The sequence below is a fragment of the Galeopterus variegatus genome, unplaced genomic scaffold (assembly GCF_000696425.1).
Source record: "Galeopterus variegatus unplaced genomic scaffold, G_variegatus-3.0.2 Scaffold2637, whole genome shotgun sequence".
Lineage (NCBI taxonomy): Eukaryota > Metazoa > Chordata > Mammalia > Dermoptera > Cynocephalidae > Galeopterus > Galeopterus variegatus.
In genome coordinates this window covers 82,937-109,621 of record NW_007728748.1, presented here as the reverse complement: position 1 = coordinate 109,621, position 26,685 = coordinate 82,937, and the positions used below count along the sequence as shown (strand labels likewise).

General features: G+C 37.1%; 1 protein-coding gene across 1 annotated transcript in view; it reads left to right on the top strand.

Moving 5' to 3' along the window:
* LOC103598491 (cubilin-like) overlaps window positions 1-26,685 on the top strand; it is a gene marked incomplete at its 3' end in the record, with an annotated part of 124,254 nt that overhangs the window by 18,361 nt on the left and 79,208 nt on the right. Inside the window, exons 9-17 of the mRNA XM_008582489.1 lie at window positions 425-556; window positions 1,420-1,515; window positions 4,430-4,548; window positions 4,984-5,170; window positions 6,354-6,466; window positions 8,675-8,909; window positions 14,508-14,689; window positions 16,824-16,986; window positions 18,142-18,332. Of these exons, the coding sequence (XP_008580711.1) occupies window positions 425-556; window positions 1,420-1,515; window positions 4,430-4,548; window positions 4,984-5,170; window positions 6,354-6,466; window positions 8,675-8,909; window positions 14,508-14,689; window positions 16,824-16,986; window positions 18,142-18,332 (1,418 nt within the window). The remainder of the gene's footprint in view (window positions 1-424; window positions 557-1,419; window positions 1,516-4,429; window positions 4,549-4,983; window positions 5,171-6,353; window positions 6,467-8,674; window positions 8,910-14,507; window positions 14,690-16,823; window positions 16,987-18,141; window positions 18,333-26,685) is intronic.

Below are 26,685 nucleotides of genomic sequence, written 5' to 3'. Positions count from 1 at the left end.
TGCTGCAATAGAAATTCTCTTACATCTTAATATACTGGTAGTTTTATCACCATAGAGTAAGTTTCAAGGAGTGAAACTGTTAGTCAAAAGCTATGTATTCAAAAACTTTTAATGAATACTGCCAAATCTCTTTCCAAATAGGTTATAATAATTTAACATCCAACTAACATTATTTAAGGATACTCCAATTGCCCACATCTTTGCCAGATTTGATTCTAAGAACTTAAAACAATTTGTGACAATAGGATAGGTCTGTCTCATTTTTGCAAGATTCGATTCTAAGAACTTAAAACAATTTTTGCCAATAAGATGAGTCTATCTCATTTTAATCTATAGTCCCTTGAGTATAGCAGGTTTTTAGTATGTTGTGACTATTTGCATTTCTTTTTTATCTGTATGGCTAACCTCTCCAATGTTCTTCTAGGCTGGCAGGGAAATGGATACATTTGTGAAGATATCGATGAATGTGCAATAAATAATGGAGGCTGTTCTGTGGCTCCACTTGTTGAGTGTGAGAATACTCTCGGATCTTACCACTGTCAGTCCTGTCCACCAGGTATCGCACTACATTTTCTGATACCATTACAGGTAACACATGCATCTGAAAACAGAATCGTGTGCTCCATTTCAAATATGTCTGTCTGGGGAGAGAAACTGAATAGTGCAGAAAGTTTTGTTTAACTTGTAGATTGGGGATACATTAGTATAACTTTAATCATAAAAAATAAATAAAAAGTATAAAATATTTTGAGTAGCGTTGGGAAACAGCAAGCCTTACAAACTGTGAAATAGCTGCTGAAATAATGCAGGATTTGAAAAATTTTCTGAGTGGATCACAGACCTACTGCTCCATTGTCCCCACAAATAATTGATGAGTATAGTGCACTCAGGAGATGTTTTACATATAAAGTTTACTCAATCACCAGCATAATAGTGTGCACATAATACATGTTAGTTTCCCTTCTCTTCTGTAAAGGAGTCATTACTACCATTCTCTAATCTAAATTGAATTACTATCTAAGAAGTTCAGGGGGTTCTCAGGAATAAAGTGAACTTTTATGTTTTAATAACACATAACAATGGTACTTTGGACTTCTACAATAATTTACCTCGAAAAACAGAGTGACTGTAATTGTCAGCTTTCTTAGTGTCAGCACTTTCTAAGTCTAGCAGTAGTTTCATACTTTTAAAATTAGAAACAACCCAGAACATTGTTTATGACATCAGATAGCTAATGCTTGCTGTTCTTTCCCTTAATTATAGAATTCTATTTGTTTATGACACTTTATATTTACATGTTGTGTTTTGATATTAGAGGCTCTCTGGTTGGTCTAGCTCATGATATTTGGTCCTCAGATGGGCATTCTTCTCCCACGTTCTTGACGTTGTTTCTCATGCCCCTGCTCTTGCTCTGATCAGGGTATCAGGGTGATGGAAGAGTGTGCACGCTCACAGACATCTGCTCAGTCAACAACGGGGGCTGCCACACAGAAGCAACATGCTCCTCAGCTCTAGGTAATTACTCATATCTCTCTTTGGCTTTAGGTATTTTAATATGATCCTCTAAAACAATCCAACATTTTTTTTTCCTTTTTGTCTTTTTTACTGACCGGCAACGGGATCGCAACCCTCGGTGTTGCGCCCGCACTGCGCTCAGCCAGTGAGCGGGAACCGGTCTCCACATGGGATCCGAACCCTCGGCGGGAGCGCCACTGCGCTCCCAAGCGGCGCACTCTCCAGTGCACCACCGGGCTGGCCCAACAATCCAACATTTTAAAAACAAAATCCTGTGTCCTCAAAATTATTATTTTGATCTTCAAACCCCAAATCAATCCATGTTATAAAACTATGCATTTAATTTTTTTAAAAAATGCTGTAGACTATGCTCTTTAATGATCTGCTCCATTTAAGAGTTACTTCCCAAGGAAACTGAGCAAGCTAATTAATTCATGACTATATTCCAGCAAGCAGGAAGGAGAAAAAAAGGAAGAAAGCAAAAGGATTCTTCCATTTTTATGCCATTGGCTCAGTTCTGGCCTTAAAGAAAGGATGATACCTGATGGCATACAGAGGCTGGGCTTCATGAATCCAGCTGAAATAAGGAGTTCACCACTAAGGAAGGGGAAAATGGACCTAGGGAAAAACCCAGCAGTGTCTGCAAATGCTGCATAAAAGAGGAGTCATCTCCTATAATTTAGCAAAATATATATTGCTAAACTTTCTTCGAGCAATGTTGTATCAATGTACAGATGGGTATACGCTCACCAATGGTACAAGAAAATACATATTTACTCCACCTTTGACAATAATACATACTATTGTTATTTTTCATCTTGGTCAATTTTATTGGTAAAATTAGTTTCTCATAATTTTCATCTACACTTTTAGGTTACTAATAATAAGTTTTACATTTTTACTGGTCATTTTTTTTCCTGTTTGTGTCCTTTGCTCATTTGCACTGATTTATAAAATTTCATAACGTGCTAAGGACGTTATCTCATTATCTGTCTTATGTTTTAAAAGCATTTTTCCTGGCATGTTGTTTTTCTTTTAATTTTGTGGTGATATTTTCTACTTAGAAGTTAAAAATTTTTACATAGTTAAAAAGATAAGTCTTTTATTATTTCTTTGCTTAGAGTCATGTTTAGAGAGGCCTTCTTTACTAAATACTTTTAAAATAGTCAAGTATATCTACTATTATAATTTTATGTTATTTTTTTACATTTAGATGTTTGACATTTTTAGAATTTATTTTTTATCTATAGCATCAAATAGAAATCTAGCTCAATATACATATACTTGTGACTAAATTAACAGCATACAGAAATGGTGAGAAGCATGATTTCTAAAAATCACTGCTTATATGTCTCCCTTTGCTCCACCATATTCTAGCTGTGTGCCCTTGGTCAAGACACTTAATGTCTCTGTGCTTTAGTTCTTCATCTGTAAAATGCAGATAATAATAGCATGTACCTTATAGGGTGTTCAAGAGGATTAAATGAGTCCATATGTGTAAAGTACTTGCAGCAGATACTATTCTTTTTAAACTTACATGCTTTCATTTCTTTTTTATTATTATTATACGTACATGTGGGGTACAACATTGATTTTCAATAATTGTGTACAATGTGTGGTGGTTAGATCAGTAGGGTACAACATTGATTTTCAATAATTGTGTACAATGTGTGGTGGTTAGATCAGTAGGGTACAACATTGATTTTCAATAATTGTGTACAATGTGTGGTGGTTAGATCAGTATAGTTAGCCTATTCATCATTATAATATACAATCATTCTTTGTGTCTGTTGATCAATTCAAGACCTCTCTTTTTATATATATAGAACACAGTGATGTTGTATAGACGGCATGAAGTAGCACATTTATGTACTTTTAGGCTGACCTTCTTTACTGCAACCAGTATGCTTACCCCAGGAATCTTGCAGCATGTCCAGGCAAAGCTGTAGCAGCATTGGAGGATACTTACCCTATTTTTCTCCATAAATGTTTTTTAAAGAAGTTATTAACTATAAAGAGCACATCTTTAGGCAATTATTTATTTTAAAAAGTATCTATGTTTTTTATTATTAAAACTGTGTCTTGCAAATAATATAAGCTGAAGATTATATTATCATTCATTTATTTTATTTTATTTTTTAAAGATAACTGGTAAGGGGATCTTAACCCTTGACTTGGTGTTGTCAGCACCACGCTCTCCCAAGTGAGCCATGGGCCGGCCCTATCATTCATTTCTATTGTAAATCTGTCATGTTGCATAATTTGTTCTATTTGTTTCTTTAATTCTTCAATAAGGTTTTATATCCACATCACTGGGAAGGTGTGAAGTGCCCGTTTAAACTCTACTCCTGTGCAAGATGTTGCAGGCACCTTGCACATGAGGGTGCTTCTGGCGTCCTTGGCTCCTCCACATTCCAGCTGTGTGTCCTCGGTTGGGACACTCTCTCTGGACTTGGTCTTCATTTGTAAAATGGGGATTATAATAATGCCTATTTATAGGGATCTTGAGAAGATTAAATGAGTCAATATATGTACAGTGCTTGCAACAGACGCCATTGTCCTGAGAATCCTCCTTTGCACTGATTGCCTCTCCATGCTGAGAAACTCCATGTTCCCTTGGCGTACCTCACATCTGTACACAGCGCAGGACCATCTGAAATATGGACCCACAGAGCCAGTGTTAACCCATATATAAAGTGTTACAAATATTGAATAGCTTTCTTATTTTAAGATAAAAATGGAAACATAAGTATTCTAATATTTTCTCTCTTCGTACCTTGTTTTGTCTGCCCACAGGAAGATGTAGACTTGGTGTTGATAGATTCTTGTCTTGACAGGAGAGCCTGAGTTTAGTTACTGCCTCTGAACCGAGGAGAAGACCTGTATTTATACTCCCATGTTTATTTCTGAACAGGTTCCTTACCTCTCTGCACCTGTCACCCAGGATATACTGGAAATGGATATGGGCCAAATGGATGTGTACAACTCAGCGATATTTGCCAAAGTCACCCCTGTTTAAATGGACAATGCATCGTGAGTCCTTTGTTCTTCCTGTGGAGATGGAGAACTCGAGAATTATTTTAGTTTTACTTCTATAAAGTACATTTTTATATGATTCATGAATCTTAAGGTAATGGTTCAAGCTTAAGGTAAAGAATTGTCAATAACTCTCAGATAAAAGGTAGGAAGTAACTAGTTCCTAGGAAAAACCAATGAGTTAATTTTTTTGTCTCAGTGATTTACAAAATAGTAAACAAAACTCACAGTTTAACCCAAATAAATTTGTCTTCTTATCCTTAGCAATTGCCATTTAAACTTATTACAAGTTAGGCTACTAGAAAATACTTATTATGGTTCAACACCTGTTAAATACATCACAAAGCATTAGTTTTTTTAATTGTTTGAGTTGATTCAAGTTTATCGTCTATCCATTTGTTTATGGTATTATGTTGTGTTTTTTCCCCTTAGCCAACAGTCTCTAGCTATTTCTGTAAGTGTGAATCAGGGTGGGCTGGTGTCAACTGCACAGAAAACATCAACGAGTGTTTGAGCAACCCCTGTTTGAATGGGGGAACTTGTGTTGATGGCATTAATGCCTTCAGTTGTGAATGCACACGTTTCTGGACTGGAGCCTTCTGTCAGATTCCTCAGCAAGGTACAGTCAGCATTTCTTATACCACAGATACTGACAGCTTAGAAGCACCATCCTGTACTGAGTCCTTATGCAGATTCTTCTGCTGAACCTACTTTCTCGTCCAGTTGCTTAGATGCTGAGAACTAAGTCTTTCCTTGCAGAACTGGTATAGAATTCACAAGGTAAATATTTAAAAATATCGATTTTAGCCAGAAGAACTGTTTTTCAAAAGAAGAGTTAAATTAGTATTTGCCATTTTCATTATATCCTTTCCAAATATCAAATATGCTGAGGAATTGTCCTTTCTAGTTTTCTAAGGGAAAGTTTTCTGTACAGGAGCTATGAAATTTTGCTCGAATACTACACTTCGTTGTGTTCCTTTCCTGCTCTAGAATACACAGTGGCTCCCTCTTGCTTGTTATATAGAGATGGGGATTGTTTTCCTATTATCCTCCTATAACCGGGCCTCACCTTATCTGTCTAACCTTATTTTTCACTAGTTCCTTAGAAATACCTTTACTCAAGCCAGACAATTTTCTTTTGCCCATAACCCCATGTGCCACCATGAGTATTTCTACTGTGTTCTTTTATTTGGGTTATTTCTCCCCACAACTCTCCCCAAATTCCTTCCTTGTGTCCCATCCAGATGTCTCTGTTCTTCAGGTGTCCTCACATTCAACCTCCTCCATAAGGTCTTTTCTGACTATTCCACCCCTCACTTACTACTCCTGATTCTGAATCAACACATTTCTTGAGATGTTACCACGTGTTTAGGATGATAGACCCTGTGGAGAAATATGGAAGCATAAAATGTTGTCTGCACTTATTATCTGCTTACCTTCCAATTAAGGAGATAAGACTCACACAAAATAGCAAAAAAAGATACAAGAACTAGAGACATACACTAAACTGTATGGGGTAAAGTCAAATGTCATACAGATAAAGAGAATGGGAGCCAGAGAAATCAGAAAGAGTCCAGGGAAGGTCATGGAGGAGGTAAGAAATCAACATCTTGGATGCTGGACAAGAGGTGGGATCTGGGTGGGTGTTGAAAGAAAGAGGACAGAGAAGAGGTAATGGTGGGATTTTGGTCTCCCACATTAATTATTTAGACTTTTGTAAATATTTCAGCATCAGCATTACAGTTGCCTAGCCTCTTTCTTTTAGGAGTCACTGAAAGCACAGTTCATCTTCTTCTTTGCAGTTTGTGGAGAGTCCCTCTCAGGGATCAATGGAAGCTTCAGCTATATGAGTCCCGATGTTGGTTTTGTCCATGACGTTAACTGCTTCTGGGTTATCCGAACTGAAGAGGGAAAGGTAAGTGTAGTATCTCCTGTCCAAGTGCACATTTCATTTGTATGTATGCATGTGCAATATGTGTATATATATATGTTACATAAAGTGACAATTCAACTATCATGTATTGAGTACTTACTAAGTGTCAGGCATTGGGCTAGACATTTTGCCTACCTTTCTCTAACATTATGCTAATTCTTTGAAATAGGTAATAGTATCCTCATTTTATAGATGAAATCATGGAAAGTAAGAGAAGCTAAGAAAAAAATTTTAACACTCCTTAGCTTGTAATTGGAACAGTTGAATTTCAAAGTCAAGTTTGTCTGGTTCCCAAGTTCATGATTTGTCTAGTATGAATGTTTCTCTACAGCGGTTGGCTAACTGACAGCCAGTAGTTAATTTGTAAAGTCATGTAGTCACTTAGTATTGTTTGAAGATAATCCCTCCATATTATGTTGATCATTATGCAAAAAACGGGATTGATATTAGGATGGCTTTCTCATCAAATATCTTCTCTGTGCCAGGTATTTTGCTAAATGCCTCATATACATTATATCATTCCATTTTTAACTCTCACAACACTGAAAGATAGGAATTAATATCCTCATTTCACGTGGCAGGAAACAGAGCTTAGTCTAGTTGAGAAATTTGTCCAGGTGCATACGGTTTGTAAGAGGTATGCAGTGACTTTAACCCAGGTCATTTGACTCCAAAGTGTGTGACTCTGAGACACTGCATGAAACTCCTCAAGTTAAGATCTAAGCCTAAGGTTTTTAGTGTTTTTACCATAGACATTAATTATTCAGACTTTTCTAACTATTTGATTCTCAACCACCTCCAGGACTCGTTAAAATGAAGTGGCATGTCCGAATAGATAAGATTTTTCCTTGAAATCCTATTAACGCTTTCCAGCAAAATGATATTACAGAGGGCATTGTGCAAGGGTCAGAAAACATTTTTTACCCTTGAGGAGGGAGGGCTCTTTGAGGCCTGGTAATGCCACAATAGAATAACTTCCAAAATCAATTTCCCAGAGGGTATGTTATGTGAGTTTCCTTCCTTCCATTTAGTTTTCATGAATTCTATTTCCTGACATTGAAAACACTTTTCTTTCAAGATAAAATTCTTATGTGAAAAACTTTTAGTACTTTTATTACCAATCTGCAAGAAAAGTCATCCTGTTTTTTCCCGATTATAGTGATTTTATACCTCCTTTTCCCTACCATGATGTACACAATATGGTGGAAAACGTATGCAAATCAGGATAGTTCAATTAAGGAATATTTATTTGATTTTTATTTAAATTGCTTCAAGGGAGAAAATGATATAATGATGGGTAACTGATCTTTAAAATATCCTACCATAGAATTACAAAAATTCCTGACTTTTTTTTCGTTAGCTGAATACTATTGTGATGTTAGGTTCTGATTAAAATTAAATTCAGTAGCTTTCTTTTGGTTGTTTACTGTTTTAAATGAGGTTGTTAGTGAAAGATATCTTATATTTTATTGGTAATATTACTGCATTTGAAGTCTGTACATTCTAACACTTTACCCCAGAAATACATTTTTGTGTTTATTCTCTTCTACTTTTATGGTCAGTATTTTTCATATTACCTTTCTCCCACTGTCTGCTGTTGATATCTCAGTGATATCCCAACCCTGAAGATTCAGAGGCTTTACACTTGTCTACACTATACCAACTTAGCCTACTACACCTGAGCATGTCAGTTTGGACTGGGCATCAGAATCTTGATGAGAGGTTCATAGACCCTTATGGAATCAGCATCTCTGGGGACAGTGATGAATGTCGGTGTGTACGATACATGCTACAGGTTATTTAGGGGACCAGGGAATAGATTCTTGTGAATGGCAATATTAGCCACTTAAATTTAATTCAAGGTAGATTTTTCAAATGCCCTAATTATTTCACTGATTTTGAAACACTTTCAGCTATACATTTGATATGCTTTTGATGGATTTGACAGTTCAATGAAATCTAGGTAAATCTATCTCATTAAGATTTTTTGATATATTTTGAAATTAGTTGAAGTCTGGTCTTAGCAATTTTTACCACAAGTCCTTTAATATGTGAAATTGCCATGTATACTGGTGGATAACTAGGAAATATCTCTTGAAAGTCACTTAATATGAATGCTTCGAGTTAGTAAAATACCTTAGAATTAACATGGAAATAAAATATAATGTATTATGGCCTTTATATTTTTAGGTCCTGCGTATCACTTTCACTTTTTTCCAATTAGAATCAGTGGCCGATTGTCCACATGAGTTTCTTCAGATTCACGACGGAGATTCCTCTGCAGCTTTTCAACTTGGAAGATTCTGTGGCTCCGTACTCCCTCCAGAACTTCTCAGCAGTGGCAATGCTCTCTATTTTCATCTCTATTCTGAACATTTAAGAAGCGAGAGAGGCTTTACAGTAAGATGGGAAACAGAGGAACCAGGTATGTGTAAACATGGAGTAAAGCCCACCACATTTTGAGGTTATTAAGTTTTCTTGACCAATATTAGACTTTTGGATATATAAGATGGATTATAATCCAGAGATATATAACATTTTAATAATTATTTGAAAATCAAATAAATCTAAAATAAATTAGGCTTTCATTCTGTGTTCAAAGATAAAATTAGGATGAAATGGAAGGGATTAAATCCATGAGTTTTAATGGGTTCCTTATGAAATCATTGAACAACATTTTTCTAAAATCTGCTAGTGAATTAAATTTACTTCAGAGTTGTTGATGAGGATATTGTTCATTCCTTCCTGTGGATTCCGTATCTTAATTTATTCTTTTTTTGTTGTTTGGGTTTTGGTACTCTATTTTTTAAACTTTTGATTATGAAATTTTTAAACATATAAAAAAATAGAGAGAGCAGTATACTGACATCCCCAATCTGTGGATCTCTTTCTGGAATTTCTCATCTTTTCTTTTGGACTATTTATCTATCCTGTTGCCACTTAGGCTTAACTATTGAAGTTTGAAATCTAGTACTATAAATCTCTAATTTTGTTCTTTTTGTATATGCTAGATTTGTTGCATTTCCATATATATTTTTTAGAATCAATTTGTCAATTTCCCATAACAGTCTGCTGGGATTTTGTTGGCATTGCATTGAATCAATAATCAACTTGGGAAGAAATGACCTTTTAAAGTCCAATCCACGAACATGGACTATCTCTTTATTAATTTAGCTCTCTTTTAATTGATCTTGGCAATGTTTATAGATTTTAGTGTTTATTTTATTTATTTATATTTATATTTTTTTAACTATTATTGAATCAAAATTGATTATACATATTTTGGGGGTTTAACATTGAGATATGTTGATCAAATCAATATTACTAGCATATGTACTGTTACAAATCATACTTATTCTTTATGCCCCTTGTCCAGTCTCACCGCCCTCCCCCTCCCCCCACTAATTACCCTAGATTTCTTCTCTCCTTCTGAAATAATAATGGTTACTCTGTTGATTTGTTGCCTAGATGATCTGTCCAATGCTGAGAGGTGTGATCAGGTCCCCCAATATTATCATAGAGCAGATGCTTCTTCTGTCACTCTGGAATGGGCTATATGGAAAGAGACATCCTCTTCTTTTCTTTATCACTGCTGGTTACTCTCATTGTGTTAATGCATTCCAGTGGCTGGCAGACCATCTGTATGGTGGTTGTGCCATCTAGCTGCTTTTGTGGCAGCCATGGTTATTGTGGTGGCTATGGGCCACCCGCATGGAGGTGATGTTTTTGGCATGCTCCTTGGTGCTGGCAGTATGCTTGGTTGTAGGGGGTATCTGGTCCCTGGCTCCATCCCTTGGGTCCCCAGGTGGGCCCTGAGTGCTGGTGTGGTGTGCCTGGTTGTGAAAGGGAGGTCTGGTCCCCAGCTTCATCCCTAGAGATGGCCCCGAGGCACTGGCACAGTGTGCCAAGTTGTGGGAGGAGGTTTCGGTCCCTGGATCCATGCCTCAGGTCCCTGGGCAGGCCCCAAGGTGCTAGTGCAGTGTGCCTGGTTATGGGAGGGGTGTCTAGTCCCTAGCTCCATGCTCAGGTCCCCGGGTGGCCCTGAAGCACTGGCCTGCTGTGCCTGGTTATGGGATGAGGGTCTGGTCCCTGGGTCCAGACCTTGGGTCCCTGGGTGGGCCCCTAAGCACTGGTGTGAGGAGCCTGGTTGTGGGATGGGGGTCTGGTCCCTAGGAGGGCTTCGAGGCACTGGCATGGTGTGCCAGGTTGTGGAACGGGGGTCCAGTCCACAGCTCCATTCCTCCAGTTGCCAGGTGGGCCCCAAGGCACTGGTGTAGTGTGCCTGGTTGAGGGGCAGTGGGGTCTGGTCCCAGGCTCCATGCCTCAGGTTGCTGGGCAGGACCTGAGGTGCTGGCATGGTGTGCCAGGTTGTGTGTGTGGGGGTCTGATCCCAGGCTCTATCCCTTGGGTCTCCTGGTGGGCCCTGAGATGCTGGTGGTGTGCCTAGTTGTGGGAGGGGTGTCCAGTCCACAGTCCATGCCTCAGGTGCCTGGGCTGGGTTGGAGGAGCTGGTGGTGTGCCTGGTTGTGGGAGGGGGGTCTGGTCCCTGGATCCATGCCTCACATCCCCAGGCAGACCCAAGGCCCTGGAGGTTTGTCCGAGCCAGAACTAATTTTTTTGTCCTTTGCTTACTTCTAAAGTGGGGGAACTTCCTGTTGGGACCAGTACTTGAGGTCTGTGGTTGAGCTAAATTGCTGCTTTGCTGCTGCTTCCCTAGGGAAGGCTTTTTGTGCAGCACAGGTTATAATGGTTGACTTATAGGTACTTCCAGCTCTCCAGAGACTCAGTGCACCTGGGTCATGTAGAAACTCTGATCTGGGCCTGAGTCTTTCCATCAGATTGCACCCCAGGCAATTCTATATTACTGACCAGTGTCCTCTGTATGGTCCTACACTGATTGGGGTACAGATCAGCTGTCCTTGCTGTGCCCCAGTGTTCCCCCGGTGGGCCTGTCTCTCCCACTGCCCATGCTGCAAACACTTCCCATGGGATGGGCTGTGTCCCAGTCCCTTGTGATGACTCACTGACCTCTGAGTGGCTCCATTTTTTCAGTTGTTGTGGCTCCTTGCTCCTATGTAGGTCCATGGGAACCCTATTAATGGTCTTGCTGTCCTGGAAGCCACCAAGGCCCTCTTTCCTGCTGCCTCCAAACAACTCCATGCAAAGGGCATGGCTGCAGCTTTTACTGACTCCTGCTCCATGTGCTTAGCAGCTCCAGCCTTAAAGCAGCCACAGCATGAAATGGTCAGAGCAGTTTTTTCTTTCTCTCATCATGGCTTCTCCTACCTTCATGCACTCTGTAGGTCTCTCCTCCTCTTCCCCTGAGGTCTAGCGGCCCTAGCTTGGCTGTTGTTGCTTTTTATATAGTTGTAAATCAGTTGATTTCTGGGAGAGAGTGATGCTAGGGAGTGACGTCTATTCTACCATCTTGACTGGAACTCATTCTAGACATTTTTTAATGTTCAATTTTTCCATATTTAGTTAGTGAGAAAATTTTCAAATTATTTTCTGAGCATCTTTAACAAAACTACGGTAGCTTTGAAAGGTTTTTTACTTTTTGGTCTGAAAAGATATTCCAGGCCCTTTCCATACATTTACTGTCTTAGGACTAAAACCAGTTATTTCTGTAGAGAGCTCTGACTCTTGATGGGAAATGATGCTCAGATCCCACAATCTGGGTGCTAGGGACACCTGTTGTTACTAGGTCTGTCAATGCCTCTAGACTTTAGTGGCAGAACTAGAAAATACTTTTCTTTTATATTTAAAGAAAAAATACATCATGTATTCATAGTAATCTTATAACATATTGGAATATTGAGATTAGAGGGTTTTTTGTTTGTTTGTTTTGGTTTTTTTACACTTTATAACTGTACCTCTTCTCTCATGCACTAAAAACCTTTGTCTCCAATGACATTAACATATTACCCATGCCCTACTATACAAATTTTCAAAATAAAAATACTAAGATTATTACTAATAGTATGATAACTGAAAACCATTAATATTTATTTGCTGTTCTTTTCATACCTAAAGTGTATTTTGCTTAGGCTGTGTAGTCAAATTACAGTGTTTTAAGACCCCTTGGAATATTTCTACTCTCCATGGTTAAGTTGTCAGCTCAATACAGTTATTCCATTTGTTTCATTTTGCCTATGATTTCAGAGATTTTTTTCATTTTTATTATATTTTGCTTTATAGTTATGTAAAACATATTTATAGTTCCAACAAAGCCAAGCGAATACGTATGGTAGATTTAGAGAAGTCTAGCTTTTATCATTGTCCCTTCCACCCTATTCTTTCCTCCCAGATAGGTAACATTTTTTTTATTAATTTTAGATTTATTCTTCCACTTAAAAAATTAAGCAAATAATCACATATAATTGTATTTTCCCTTTTCTTAGATAAAAGGTAGCATACTATACATTCTGGTCTATAGTTTGCTTTTTTCCACTTCCTGTATCCTGGAGAGTGCTTCATAACTAGAGCATAGCACGGCATTGTGTAGATGTGTGTTGTCTATTCAATCAGTAGTCTACAGATGGAGATTTGGCTTGTTTCCAAGCTTTTAGAATTCCAAATTTCACTGCAACAAAGTGACTTGTGCATTTGTCTTATTGTGTTTTTGCCAATGGACTTTTGGGGTGTATTTCTAAAGGTGGGATTGTTTAAAAAAAATGCATATGTTTTTGCTAGGTATTGCCATACTCTCTTCTGTAGTGATTTATCATCTTGCATTCTCACTGGCAATGTGTGAGAGTACCTATTTCCCCACAGCCTCACCAATCACTTGTTTTCAAAATACTGGATTTTTATCATTCTCAGGGATAAGTAATGAATGGTATCTCAGTGAAGTTTTTATATGGTCTCCCTTATGATGAGTGATAGATATTGAACATCTTTTTGTATGTTTAAGGGACATCTAAATTTTTTTCAGTGTGCTCTCTGTTCATATCTGTACTCTTTTTAGAAACTCTTTATGTATTAGAAATACTCTTTGTTATATATTGCATTTTTTTCTATTTTGTCCTTAATCTTTTACTTCATTTATGGTATTTTATACATTTTTAAAAAATTACCCATATGATAATTTTTTAAGTATTACTTTTTGGGACATGTATCTTCCTCTGAGGAACTGAGATGTTTTCTCCAGAACAATGAGAATCATGTAACTAATTTGTTTGGTAGCAAAATTTTTGTCTGAATAACCAGCTATGTAAATCTTAGACATTGCACATATAACATGTCACCTTATCTCATTTTTTCCCTAATGTATATTTACTGAGTTCTAGGTTTTTATTTAGTAGTTCTATTTTTTGATTCTTCACTAGCATTTTTAATAAGCCACCCCAGATTTCATTAGATAAATGTGGGTATTAATGAAGAAAAAATTCTTCAGTCATTGGTCAGCAATTTTAAGGGGCCGGTGTGGTGTAATGGTGATGGTAGTGGGATAGGTGTCAGAAAACCTGGCTATTTCTCACTTGCCCTGCTTCTGGGCAAGTGGCTTAGTCACCATAAACATTTGAATTTCTTCATTTATAAAATAAATGCTTTAACTATATGATAGTGTTAAGAAACCCTCTCAAATGAAAACTATGTAGTCCTTAACTGTTTTAATATATAAAGTGATCTGGTTTGTTGAATGACTTAGGGGTTGACAGAAGTCCCAGACTTTTTAAGAGTTAGTATTCAGAAATTAATCTCCTCGAAGTGAAAAAAATGAATCTACAATCCCATTACCCCTCAGACATTCAGCACTGTAGTTTAAGTCATATCACTATATGACGGCTTGTAAACACAGAACTCAACACATGGGTGATTCAGTTTATTTATCAATTATTACTTCTAGATTTATAATTTCACAAAACTATAAAACTGAAAGATTAGTTTAAATTATGAGGGTGTCCAAAACTGTTTATAGTTATTTAAATGAAGCTTGGCTTCTTACAGCAAGAACTATGATCATTCTATATGAACTATAACTTGTACACAAATGTAAAGCTATTTTTCCTTCTTATTTTAGAGTGTGGAGGTATACTGACTGGTACTTATGGTTCTATTAAGTCTCCGGGGTATCCTGGAAACTACCCCCCAGGAAGAGATTGTGTCTGGAATGTGGTAACCAGTCCTGGCCTCCTGATAACATTTACTTTTGGGACCTTGAGCCTGGAGCACCATGATAATTGCAGCAATGATTATCTTGAGGTAAACAATTATATTTAGATAGAATATATCATGATATGGGCAGGACTCAGGGCATTATGGTTTCTTTGGTGGTGCTCATGGATAACCCCAGTTTATTGGTGATAGTTAGATGTATATCTTAATAGGCAGCCAAGTCTAACTCTTGCTAAGTTCTTACTCTTAATTGTGCCAGCTTGTTGCTTCTTTTTCTGGATTACATTTCAATCTGGGAAACAGATTGCCTAGCCCTCCCGTGACTTTTCTTGGAAGTCCAGGCCCCTGACATGGGAATAGCAGAATTATGGAAATACATCGTAAGTAATGGCATCTCCTTCAAAGCAGATTCAAATATTCAGTTGTCTGTGATAAACTGGTAAGGTGTTTCACAACTTGACTATATTGTTCCACAAAGAAAAATGTTAATAAATATTGTGTTGAAAATGGATTGATAAGTGGTGAGTCTTACTGGAAAATATTGGTAATTATCATTGGGAGGAAAGGAGCCAACGTGAGGCCCCCTGCCTACCATTAGTAAAAGATTAAAATATGGAGGAGGAGAGAAGGCTGTTTTCCATATTCGTCGGTTCTGCATTTGTCAACTCAACCAACTGATGATCAAAAATAGTTTTTTAAAAAATTGTAACTCTACCAAACACAGACTTTTTTCCTTGTCATTATCCCTAAATGATACAGTATAACAACTATTTATGTAGCATTTACATTGTATTAGGTATTATAAGTAATCTGAAGATGATTTAAAGTATACGGGAGGATACGTATAAGTTATATGCAAATACTGCATCATTTTATGTTAGCAACTTGAGCATCCACAGATTCTAGTATTCACGGGAGGTCTTAGAAACAATCCCCCATGGATACTGAGGAATGACTGTATATTCAAATGCCGTGTGCATATAGGTACATCAAAAATGTTGCTCTCCATTTGTAGGCTGAAAAGATCATTGAGAAGATTGAGTTCTTAGGTTATTTCTGTATTTTTTTATCACCATAAATCTCAGGCTCCCTTGTGGTACTGATAAAAAGACAATATGCTCTTTGAAGTCCATTAGAGAAGAATGAAGTGCTATGGAATTATTCATAAAGGATAGAAGGATGTGTTGTCAAGTGGGGTCTCCACAAGTGAAAGTCATTAGTAATTTAGCAGTTGTACTAATGGATTTGAAACCTTTGGGAATGACTAGAAGATATGCCTCTCCCTGGAAAACTTCAGCAAAATAATATTTGAAATGTTGACAGTAAAGTGAGTTATCTTGAAATTAATTTTTGATCAGTTCTATCAAATTAAAATTAGAGGCATTTTTTCATTCCTACATATTAATTCCTGGATACCATGTAATAGAAAGTATCAATCATTCTGACAGTATTGAAACATCTTATAATTTCTCATCAAGCTACAATATTTCAAGAAACCAGTTAAATATAGGAATAAAGTAATGCCTTGTAACTTTGCTGCTGCCAATAGAAAAAGTAATTTGAATGAACAACACTGACCACACTAAAATATTCTTTGGTGACTCCTTGGTGTTCTATGTAGCACAGAATTTGCAATTACTACACGATTACCTAATAGATTAAAAACTAGAAATTGAAAAAGCATTTCTAAGGTCACATTGTCATTATTGTGGTACTTAATTACTATCAGCGTTGCACTCTTTACATTCATTAAGCCATCTTTATGTTGCATCTAATATGATTGTACTTTTTTCCACCTCTGATCCTCCCAAATACCTAGACCAAGTTGCGAATCTACTGACATCACTGGCATTTCATCTTCTATTTTATTCGCATATTTTTTTTTCTCCTAGATCACTTGGAATTTATGATTTCAAAACAAACATTTTGGGGGGAAAATCTAGAAAAGGAAACACTGAGATTAGTAACGTCATGAGAAAATTTCAAAGTATACATCCAGCTTCAGAACTGAAATTCAGACAGAAGATAAGGCGTTAGGGAGGATAGGAGAAGGAGACAGCCTTTAACTGAATCCCAACCGTGTGTTAGATATGTATGTGATAGGGGAACTTCATAGAGCCGTCACTTTTAAATGACAGCTTTTCTGAAGTTATTGCACAAAATGACCCAGTGTGTTAAAACCTGACCACCCCGAGCTTAATGATTCACTCCTTTGTTCTAGATTCGAGATGGTCCTTTGCAGCAGGACCCCGTTCTTGGAAAATTCTGCACCACTCTCTCTGTCCCGCCACTCCAGACTTCAGGTCCCTTTGCCAGAATTCATTTCCATTCTGACACCCAGATTAGTGACCAAGGCTTCCATATCACCTACTTAACATCACCTTGTAAGTAACCTGCCAGTCGGTAGCTTAATACGAATTTGAAGAACAATGCTATGCTTATAGCTGTTTTATATTTTAAAGTGATACTGGAGATGGCTGATATTCCTAGACTAATAACGTGTCCTTATAATATCTCTTTCAAAGCTCCAGTCTTTTTCTTTATTTTCCCAAGGCTTTCTTATTAGTACTACAATATTTCTTGATCCCTAAATGATGGGATCCCCCTCAAGATAGAGATGTATACAGCAAGCACCTAAAATTAAATAATTCAGAGCACCAGGTCCCTAGGGTTGTCTGATGTTTTGTTGTGGGAAAGATTGTTCGTATCAGTAATGCAGCCTATCTGGAGACCTGTCTGCTTTTACCCTTAGATCAAGTCCAGCTGCTGAGGAGCTGGCTTCCAGGGTCATAGCATCCTGGCCCCTAGAGTTTCACTTCCAGTGAAATACTGTTAGCTACTATGCCTTCAACTTGTGTTGATTCCTTAAAACAAATAAGCAAACAACAAAACAAATAAAATTCTTTATGATTTTAATTTTGGGAAAGTGGGTGATTTTGTTGATGACATCCATTGTTCTGCCCTTAATGAGAATTTATGGGAAAAATACCTTTTAAGTTTCAGTATCAGGAAATGTAACAATGAACATCTTCACTGGTCCTCTTTCTCCAATTCCTTTGTCTTCAGGCTGGTCCTCTTTCTCCAATTCCTTTGTCTATAGCCAGCATGCTGTAATTTATGTAGCCCGTACAACTATTTCTGTGCATATCAACTTTTCCCCGGCCACATCTTGCTATTCTGTATTCATGTTTCCTTTAATGTGCTTCATTTATGTAGTTATATATTTTATTTTGACACATTTTATAAACTGCCTCAAATCACTTTGGAATGAAGCAGCACATTAATGTATTTTAAAAAGCGGTTTTTAGAAGAATGGTGGATGGGAAATTAGATCACATATCTCTATGTCTATTTCTTTTGGCACTACAGAAACATCTTGCAAACACATGTCAAACTGAAAATCTTATCATTAGATGCATAAGCCTGTTCAGGGTGAATAAAGTCAGTTTATGATTGTGTGTGTATGTCAGTTTTTGAAAACTGGATCCAATGTCTGGGTCATCTGCATGACCTTTCCTTCTCGTCCCTGTTCTCCTCAGCGGATCTGCATTGTGGAGGGAACCACACAGACCCAGAGGGTGAGCTCCTCCTTTCTGGCTTGCCTGGGCCTCTCACGGGCAACAGGCAGTGCATCTACATTATAGACCAGCCTCAGGGAGAACAAATACAAGTCAACTTCACCCACGTGGAGCTGGAAGGCCAGAATGGCTGCTCTCAGAGTTACATTGAGGTAACTTTTACTGCTCAGTTTCCCTTAGATTGTGTTTATCAACATTCATCACCATGAATGATCATGAACATGATCAATGTTCATCAACATTTTTATATTCTGTAGAGTGGTGGTCTTCAAATGTTTGCTGGGCCAGTGGTATCCACATCACCTGAGATCTTGTTAGAAAGGCAGTTTTATATCCTATTCCAGACCTACTGACTCAGAGCCTCTGGGGGTGGGCTCAGCAATTGTTTCAACAGGTCCCCTAGGTGATGCTGATGCAGGCTAGAGTTTGAGAACAACTATTCTAGAGAGTAGGAAAGGATCTGCCTAAAACCAACCTACAGATGGTAAAACAGGAGATTGGTAAGGGGAATGGCAAAGGACAAAAGAAAAGCTAAGCTTAGAAACTTATAATGATGCTAAATTACAAGCTATTAGACTGAGCCCTAATAACTAAGTGTATGCAAACAAGTAAGTCTAATAGGATTTATTAACAGATTTCAGAGATTATCTCGGATGATTTTATATGTAAGGAATTTCAACCCAGAGAAGTTAAGGGATTTGCTCTGGTGACCCAGCTAGTCAGTGGCAGAGAATTAAGATAAAGCACTGAAACTCTTGTTTTCAAAGTTAAGTTTTTTCCTTCATTAGTCCTGCTTGCTCTCCTTCAGAAAATGTTTGACTTTAGTGTGTGTAATGGTTGTCATTAGGGGAATATCTGAAACAAAAACAGGCAGTTTTTGTTTGCTGGGCCTGGTATTTCTTTTGGTAATTATTGGTTAAGCCACAAATTAAAGTGTTGAGCAAGAGAAATAAAACCTTTTATGTTGGGCACAATCATTTTATGTAAACTCAGAGAGACATTTACAGTTCTGTTTGCTCATGAAAGTTAAACCAATTTAGTTTTCCAGGAAAAACCTGTGTAACCTCTTGCCGTATTTTTTCTACATTTAGACAGGGGAAACAGAACTTTTGCATAAAATCTGGAATTACTTGAAGAAGTGCATTGACCATAGCACCACGGAAATATATATTTTTTAAATTCAAAAATATTGTATACCGATTGTGAGATGAATGGGTATAATTCATTCAATTTAGGTTTTCTAAAGTTTCTTATAAAGTACATTAGTATTTTATACTAGGGAGCAATATTTTAAGTATTTTTGTGTAAATAAAAATTAAACTCCCAACTTCTGTTTTTTACTTTGAGAATGGTAAAAATAGCTCACAATTAGAAAGTGCATACTATGTATCAGGCACTATTCTAACACCTTAAAATAATATAATAAATGGATAGCAATTACTGTCTGCTTACTGCATGCTGGATATGGTAAGGGCTTTATATGAGTTAACTAATTGAATCCTCACAGCAGCCATTATTATTTCTATTCTAATCTGAGGAAACTGAGGCCCAGAGAAGTTAAGTTACTTGCCCATGGCTACATGTCTAGCAAGCAGTGGAACTGGGATTTGAATTTAAGAGTTCCAGTTGTAGTGATCCCTGATAAGAGCAAAAATGCAGTAGTCTAGCTTTGACTGTAAGAGGTTTTTCATCTTCCCTAGGAGGAAAATCTCATGAATTTCCCAATTTCATACCTGGTTCTTAAGTCACAAGACTAAAACATGAAGACAAGTACAATGATTTTCTCAGCTAGGCAAGAATGTAACTTTAATTTTTAGGGAAATCTGGATATCTTTCTATTAGATTCTTTATGGTGGTTCTAATGTCTCCATGGAGCTGTGAAAGCATCTGGAATGATATATATGCTCTTTGGCTTTGCAGAAGACTCTCCTTGAATTTCATGAACTCCTTTAAATTGTTCGGAAAAGTTATCAGAAAAAAAATCATAAAACTGGCATTGAAAAATTTAATTTTGTAAACCAGAATGGCAGAATATTTTGTAGCCAGAATGGGATTGGAGTTAAATCATCTAAATTCTTATTTTAGTTCTGTCATTAGATGACTTTAGACAATTCTTCATCTGGATGCTTCAGTTCCTACTTCAATTCCAACCTTTGAGAGGATCAAATCAAGGACACAAATGATAAAAGAAGCTTGAAGAATTAAAAACATTATATAAATGCAAGGTTTTTCTAGACCAAATTTTCAGTTCCTGTCTTGAACTTATCAGTTCAGAGACAGCTGATAAGGCTCTTTCATAGTTGGCCATTGAGGTATCTACATTCTGATGGGCACAAATATCCACAGGTCTTGATCGAATTACTGTCAAGGGTGGTTGATGGAAAAAAAAATTTAAAAAACTATTATTCAGAAGGGCAGGTCGTGTATAATGATTTAAACAGTTGAGTAGACTTTTCTATTATATTCTTGACCAACCTAAAGGAATACAGCCAATAAATTTGTGGAATTTTGGTATCAGCAAGGGCTTCAGAGGTTATCTAATCTAAATAGTTAATTTTGAAAATGAGGAAATTGAGGTTCACAAAGTACAAACTCTAGTTATTATCAAAATATGACTTAGATGTACCTAATGGGATTTGGATAGACATGTATTAACTTAGATCAAAGCTCTTGTCATTAAATCATTTCTAACCATTGGCAAAATTGGTGAACTAAACCCATTTTTTTTTTGAAGTGCCTCCACTTCTTTTAATGTTCTTCCAACAGTGGTCATGCAATACAGGAACTAATTTCTTTTTCTTCTTTTTTTTCTTTTTTTTACAAAGTGTAAAACTTTTAATAACATCTTGAGTTATAGAAGACAGAATTTTGCATAATTACACATGACCACAGGATCCTTTACAATCTTTCATGCTTAAATTCTGACCCTCTTCACTTTCTCTGTCCTGTTTCCCTCCGCTCCCCTGCCACAACCAGAAACTCTCTCACCATACTAATTACTCCAAATGGTATGTTTCTTTCTAGAAGGGCACTTACAAAGTGGGTATCAGTTAAATATACTAATATGTGTTTAGCACATCGATATTTTAATTACTTTAATATTTTTACAAGCAGTGGTTTATGTACAAACGTGTTTATATAAAAATAGCTGTCTCCTCATAGGCATAAAAAATAAAGACTTTTTTTCTTAAATTTTAAAAAAAATTTTATTTTATTTTGTCAATATACAATGTGGTTGATTATTGTGGTCAATTACCGAAACCTCCCTCCATCCTCCCTCTCTCCCCTCCCTCCCAACAATGTCCTTTCTGTTCACTTGTCGTATCAACTTCAAGGAATTGTAATTGTTATGTCTTCTTCCCTCCCCCACCCCCGGTTGTTTCAGTATTATTCTTTCAAGGTCCATCCATGTTGTTGCAAATGGCAGTATTTCATTTGTTTTTATAGCTGAGTAGTATTCCATTGTGTAGATATACCACATTTTCTGTATCCACTCATCCGATGATGGACATTTGGGTTGATTCCAGCTCTTGGCTATTGTGAAGAGTGCTGCGATGAACATTGGGGTACAGGTATACCTTCGACTTGATGATTACCGTTCCTTTGGATATATTCCCAGCAGTGGGATAGCTGGGTCGTATGGTAGATCTATCTTCAGCTGTTTGAGGAGCCTCCAAACCATTTTCCATAGGGGTTGTACCATTTTGCATTCCCACCAACAATGTATGAGAGTTCCTTTTTCTCCGCAACCATGCCAGCATTTATCTTTCAGCGTCTTTTGGATTTTTGCCATCCTAACTGGGGTGAGATGGTATCTCAGTGTGGTTTTGATTTGCATTTCCCGGATGCTGAGTGATGTTGAGCATTTTTTCATATGACTGTTGGCCATTTGTATATCTTCTTTAGAGAAATGCCTGCTTAGCTCTTTTGCCCATTTTTTGATTGGGTTGCTTGTTTTTTTCTTGTAAAGTTGTTTGAGTTCCTTATATATTCTGGATATTAATCCTTTGTCAGATGTATATTTTGCAAATATTTTCTCCCACCCTGTTGGTGGTCTTTTAACTATGTTAATTGTTTCTTTTGCTGTGCAGAAGCTTTTTAGTTTGATATAGTCCCATTTGTTTATTTTTCCTTTGGTTGCCCATGCTTTTAGGGTCATATTCATGAAGTCTGTGTCCAGTCCTACTTCATGAAGTGTTTCTCCTATGTTTTCTTTAAGTAGTTTTATTGTTTCAGGGTGTATATTTAATTCTTTAATCCATTCTGAGTAGATTTTAGTATATGGTGAGAGGTATGGGTCTAGTTTCATTCTCCTGCATATTGTTATCCAGTTATCCCTGCACCATTTGCTGAAGAGGCAGTCTCTTCCCCAGTGTTTAGGCTTGGTGCCTTTGTCAAAGAACAGATGGCTGTAGGTGTGTGGGTTGATTTCTGGATTCTCTATCCTATTCCATTGATCAGTGTGTTTGTTTTTATGCCAGTACCATGCTGTTTTGGTTATTATAGCTTTGTAGTATAGTTTAAAGTCAGGTAGTCTTATGCCTCCAGCTTTATTTTTTTTGCTTAGCATTGCTTTGGCTATTCATGGTCTTTTGTTATTTCATATAAATGTCTGGCTAGTTTTTTCCATTTCTGAGAAAAATGTCATTGGAATTTTGATGGGGATTGCATTGAACTTATATATCACTTCGGGTAGTATGGACATTTTCACAATGTTGATTCTTCCAATCTAAGAGCATGGGATATCTTTCCATCTTCTTGTGTCCTCTTTAATTTCTCTCAGCAGTGGTTTGTAGTTATAGGAACTAATTTCAAATGGTATTGTTATGACTCAGTATATTGTTCTCCAAAATCATGGTTTCATTTTTAAAAGCTATACCTAAAAAGTGAAATGTTTAAGGAACAACAAAAAAATGACAGCATTTCAGATACTTTAGTGGTTTAGAGGGGAGATGACTTTTTGTATTTATGAGAGAAAGCAGACCACACAAAGTTTTAGAAAGAATGAAGAGCAGAGGGGGGATTTTAGAGAGATGTAGGAGAATAATAAAGAATTTTCTTTTGAGTGTGACTAGATGCATTCCTAAGAATCTCAGATCTCATTAGTTGGTTTAAGATGCTTTGTTGCCGTGAGAATATATCCTTTAAATGAAGACAAAGATACCATTGCTTAGTGCATATCTTTTATGTATAATGTGGTTTTGAGAGATTTTTTGCACCATAAGAAAGTTCCAAAAGCATCCATTTGAGAATAAAATTTAACCGCAAAAGATAATAAGTATGGTGTTGCCCAGACCCAGTGCCGCATCATTCTTTTTCCTTTTTTTTAAACAAGAAGTACACATTTGCTATTAATTCTTAGATTTATATATCTCTCTCAACTAAAACATCTACTTCTAAAAGCACACTTTGCCCATGAATGATGTGATGTGGCTTCAAAAGAATGAGCACGAGAACTAAACCACTGTCAGTTCATCTGTTTTTGTCTGAGGGCTTTTAAATGGTATAGAACCATACATGAATGCAGCAGAAGCATCTTTCCAGAATAAAAAGCAGCACCTCTCATAATGATTCCTAAGTGACTTAAGCCATCAGAAATCTGATTGAAGGACACATAAGGCAGTAATCAAGGTTTAACTTTTAATCCCAGAGAATGCAAGTTGTAGGATGAATAATAAATTCAGAAGCCTATTTGATGTTAAGGGCAAGGCTTGACATAGGATATGGTGGGAAATGAAGAATTATTCACCCACCAAATCTTCTTCACCAGTCCTGAATCATCTCCCCTGCCCCGTGTCTTTCCCCCTAACTCTGGGAAAGTGCGAAAGAGAGCTGTAAGGAAAGTGGAAGGAGGGAGACTTCTGGGGAAACAAGAGGGCTTCTGGGGAAGTCGTTCCTTCTTAGATGTGGAAAGTGAACATAAATGGTACAGAAAATTTGAAAAATATAATCAATAAGATAAGAAAGAATAAGTTACATTGAATTTGGTTTCTGAAGCCTACGGATTGTACCTACTCTATTGAATCACAAATTCATCATATTTTAGACCACTATGACAATCCCAGCAAGTTAACGAAGTAGAAATTGTATGTCTTTTTACAAGATAAGCAACCAGAAATTATTAATAAAACATTTTAAAATGTCCAAATATTTGGAAATCTGTCAACTCTCTTCTGAATAATTATTGGATTAAAAAGGAAATAAAAATAAAATGAAAGACTGTGGAAAATGACAAACAGGAAATGTTATATAATAAAAAACTCTGGGACACGATAAAGCTCAACCTCAGTTAAAATCTTTAATTTGACATTGAAAAGAACCAAAAATTGGGGACGGCAGGGTCCCAGAATGGTGAAGACTCAGGAAACACAGCAGAGCCACCACTGATTGGGAAAACGGGAGAGTATATAAGCTGAAACGCTGAAGGTCTGGCTTCCCTCTGAGCCTTTCCTTTTACCACCTCTTCCCTCCCTCCTTCCCTCTATTCCCACCGCCAGTTAGCCGTATACTCCCACATGGTCTTTAGATGAATTCAAATTCACAAAGGACCTCCTTTTGCTCTTTGTTAGGCATTGAAGCTCTGCAGCTACAGCCTTAGGTTGGGGTTGAGGGAAAGCCATGACTTTTGGTCTGCATGAGTGTAATTGCTTCCTCAAGTGGACACTCTGGTCAGAGTCTCATTGCTGTGACTCACAGAATAATTCTTAAGGGTGTAGACCGACACGTCAGAGAAAAAAACAGGCCTCTGACCAATGGAGCTGGGATGTAGTTAGCTGCATCAAGCAAACACACCATAATGGCTGAATTGTATTGTTTTTCAGTTAAGTACATTTTGAAAATAATTTTAGTTCTGAAAAATATCTTTCCAGAGATGGCAGGAAAAAAAGTGAATTGGGGAGATGTCTAATAGTTTGCATTCTTTAGCATATAGTATTCGATTAGGGGGTTTGGTAGAGATTAGAAACATTTGGTTAGTTTCTGAGCATTGTTTTTGTTAGCAGTTTTTCTGTAACTGCTGGGCCATCCTGATGCTTTTTAATGAAGTGACAACGTATGCCACAATTCAGGTGAAATAATTCTATTGGCTAGAGTAGCAGGAGCCAGAAGAATGACTGAGATGTTGGAACTCCTCACCCCTTATTGTCTTATTTGGGGCAAAGTCACATCCCTCTCCTGCTCATTCACCAAGGTTAACCCAAGACCAGTCTCCAAGATCAAATCTTTGCTTAGATAAGGGGTACGTCAAGCTGAAGCTCACTTCACAGGAAGCCACACGTTAAACATTACCAGATGGTAGGGTTCTGTTTTCAGCTCTTAGATGCACCAAGCCTAAGTGCCAGCATATTTGGTTTGCTTTGAATTGAAATTTAATACCTAAATGGAGTTTAGAAATTGTAATATAAAAACAAATGTGGATTTATAGCAGATACAAAAAAATGAGACATGGATCAAGACATGGCTCTGGGGTCTGACCCGTTCCAGATGTTAAAGCTTACCACTTACTGGGCTCTAGATCTCACACTTAAAATTTCATGTAAATTGTGTTTTTCAGTCCAGTTAATTTTAGCTCTTTCTGCAGGAAATAGCTTCTTTACAAGAACTTGGTTTTTTTTGAGTAGTTTCTCTTCAGGAATTAGTTCAGTCTGATGAATGTAAAACTCAGAAGCCATTTGGAATTCTCCATCAGCTAAAAATCCTGGGTCATAGGTTATATATTGGAGCTCTGGGCCAGAAACATTCAATGTTTGCTGGAGAAATATAGTGAACAGTGAGAAATCAAGGCCTGGTCCACAGAAAACTGGAATTCTGAATTGGTCCTTATCATTTTTTTGCAAATGTGATTCATTAAAAAGAAAGAATTTTTTGTGACCCCTCTGCAAGCGACCGTGGCATGGTCCCACCTAACTTCTTAAGAAAAACTCTGTTAATACATACTGGGTTCAGATATTAGTCATCTTTCTCTAGGTTATCCTGCAATAACAATCAACACCAATAATCAGGCAAATAAAAAAATAATAAACAAAACATTTCTGTGGTTTACAACAACATGTTTCTATTTTTTGTTCATATTAATATACTGATTTTGGATCAGTGGCAGCTCTGCTGTTTCCTGAGTCTTCACCATCCTGGGACCCCAGCTCTTGGTCTTATGAGAGGGAAGAGTAAAAGATGATTGAATCATGCATTGATTTCCAAAGCTTCTACTTGGAAATTAGTACATCACTTCTGTTCACATTCTGTCGGCTAAAGCATTTCCTATGGCTGAGCCCATAGTCAATGGGAAGGATAAGTATTGATTGTGATAGGGAGGTCTTGCCAGTCACATGGCCAAGAGCATGGACATTGAATCCTTTTGTAGAAAGAGAAGTGAACATTCATGGAAAATTCATATTGTCTATTCCAGTTCACAAGCACAAAGGAAAGAGATTTTTTTGGAGGGGTGCAAATTTACAAGTCCTAGAATATTGAATGCAAGATGTGCTGCAACAATATTTGGCATCATTT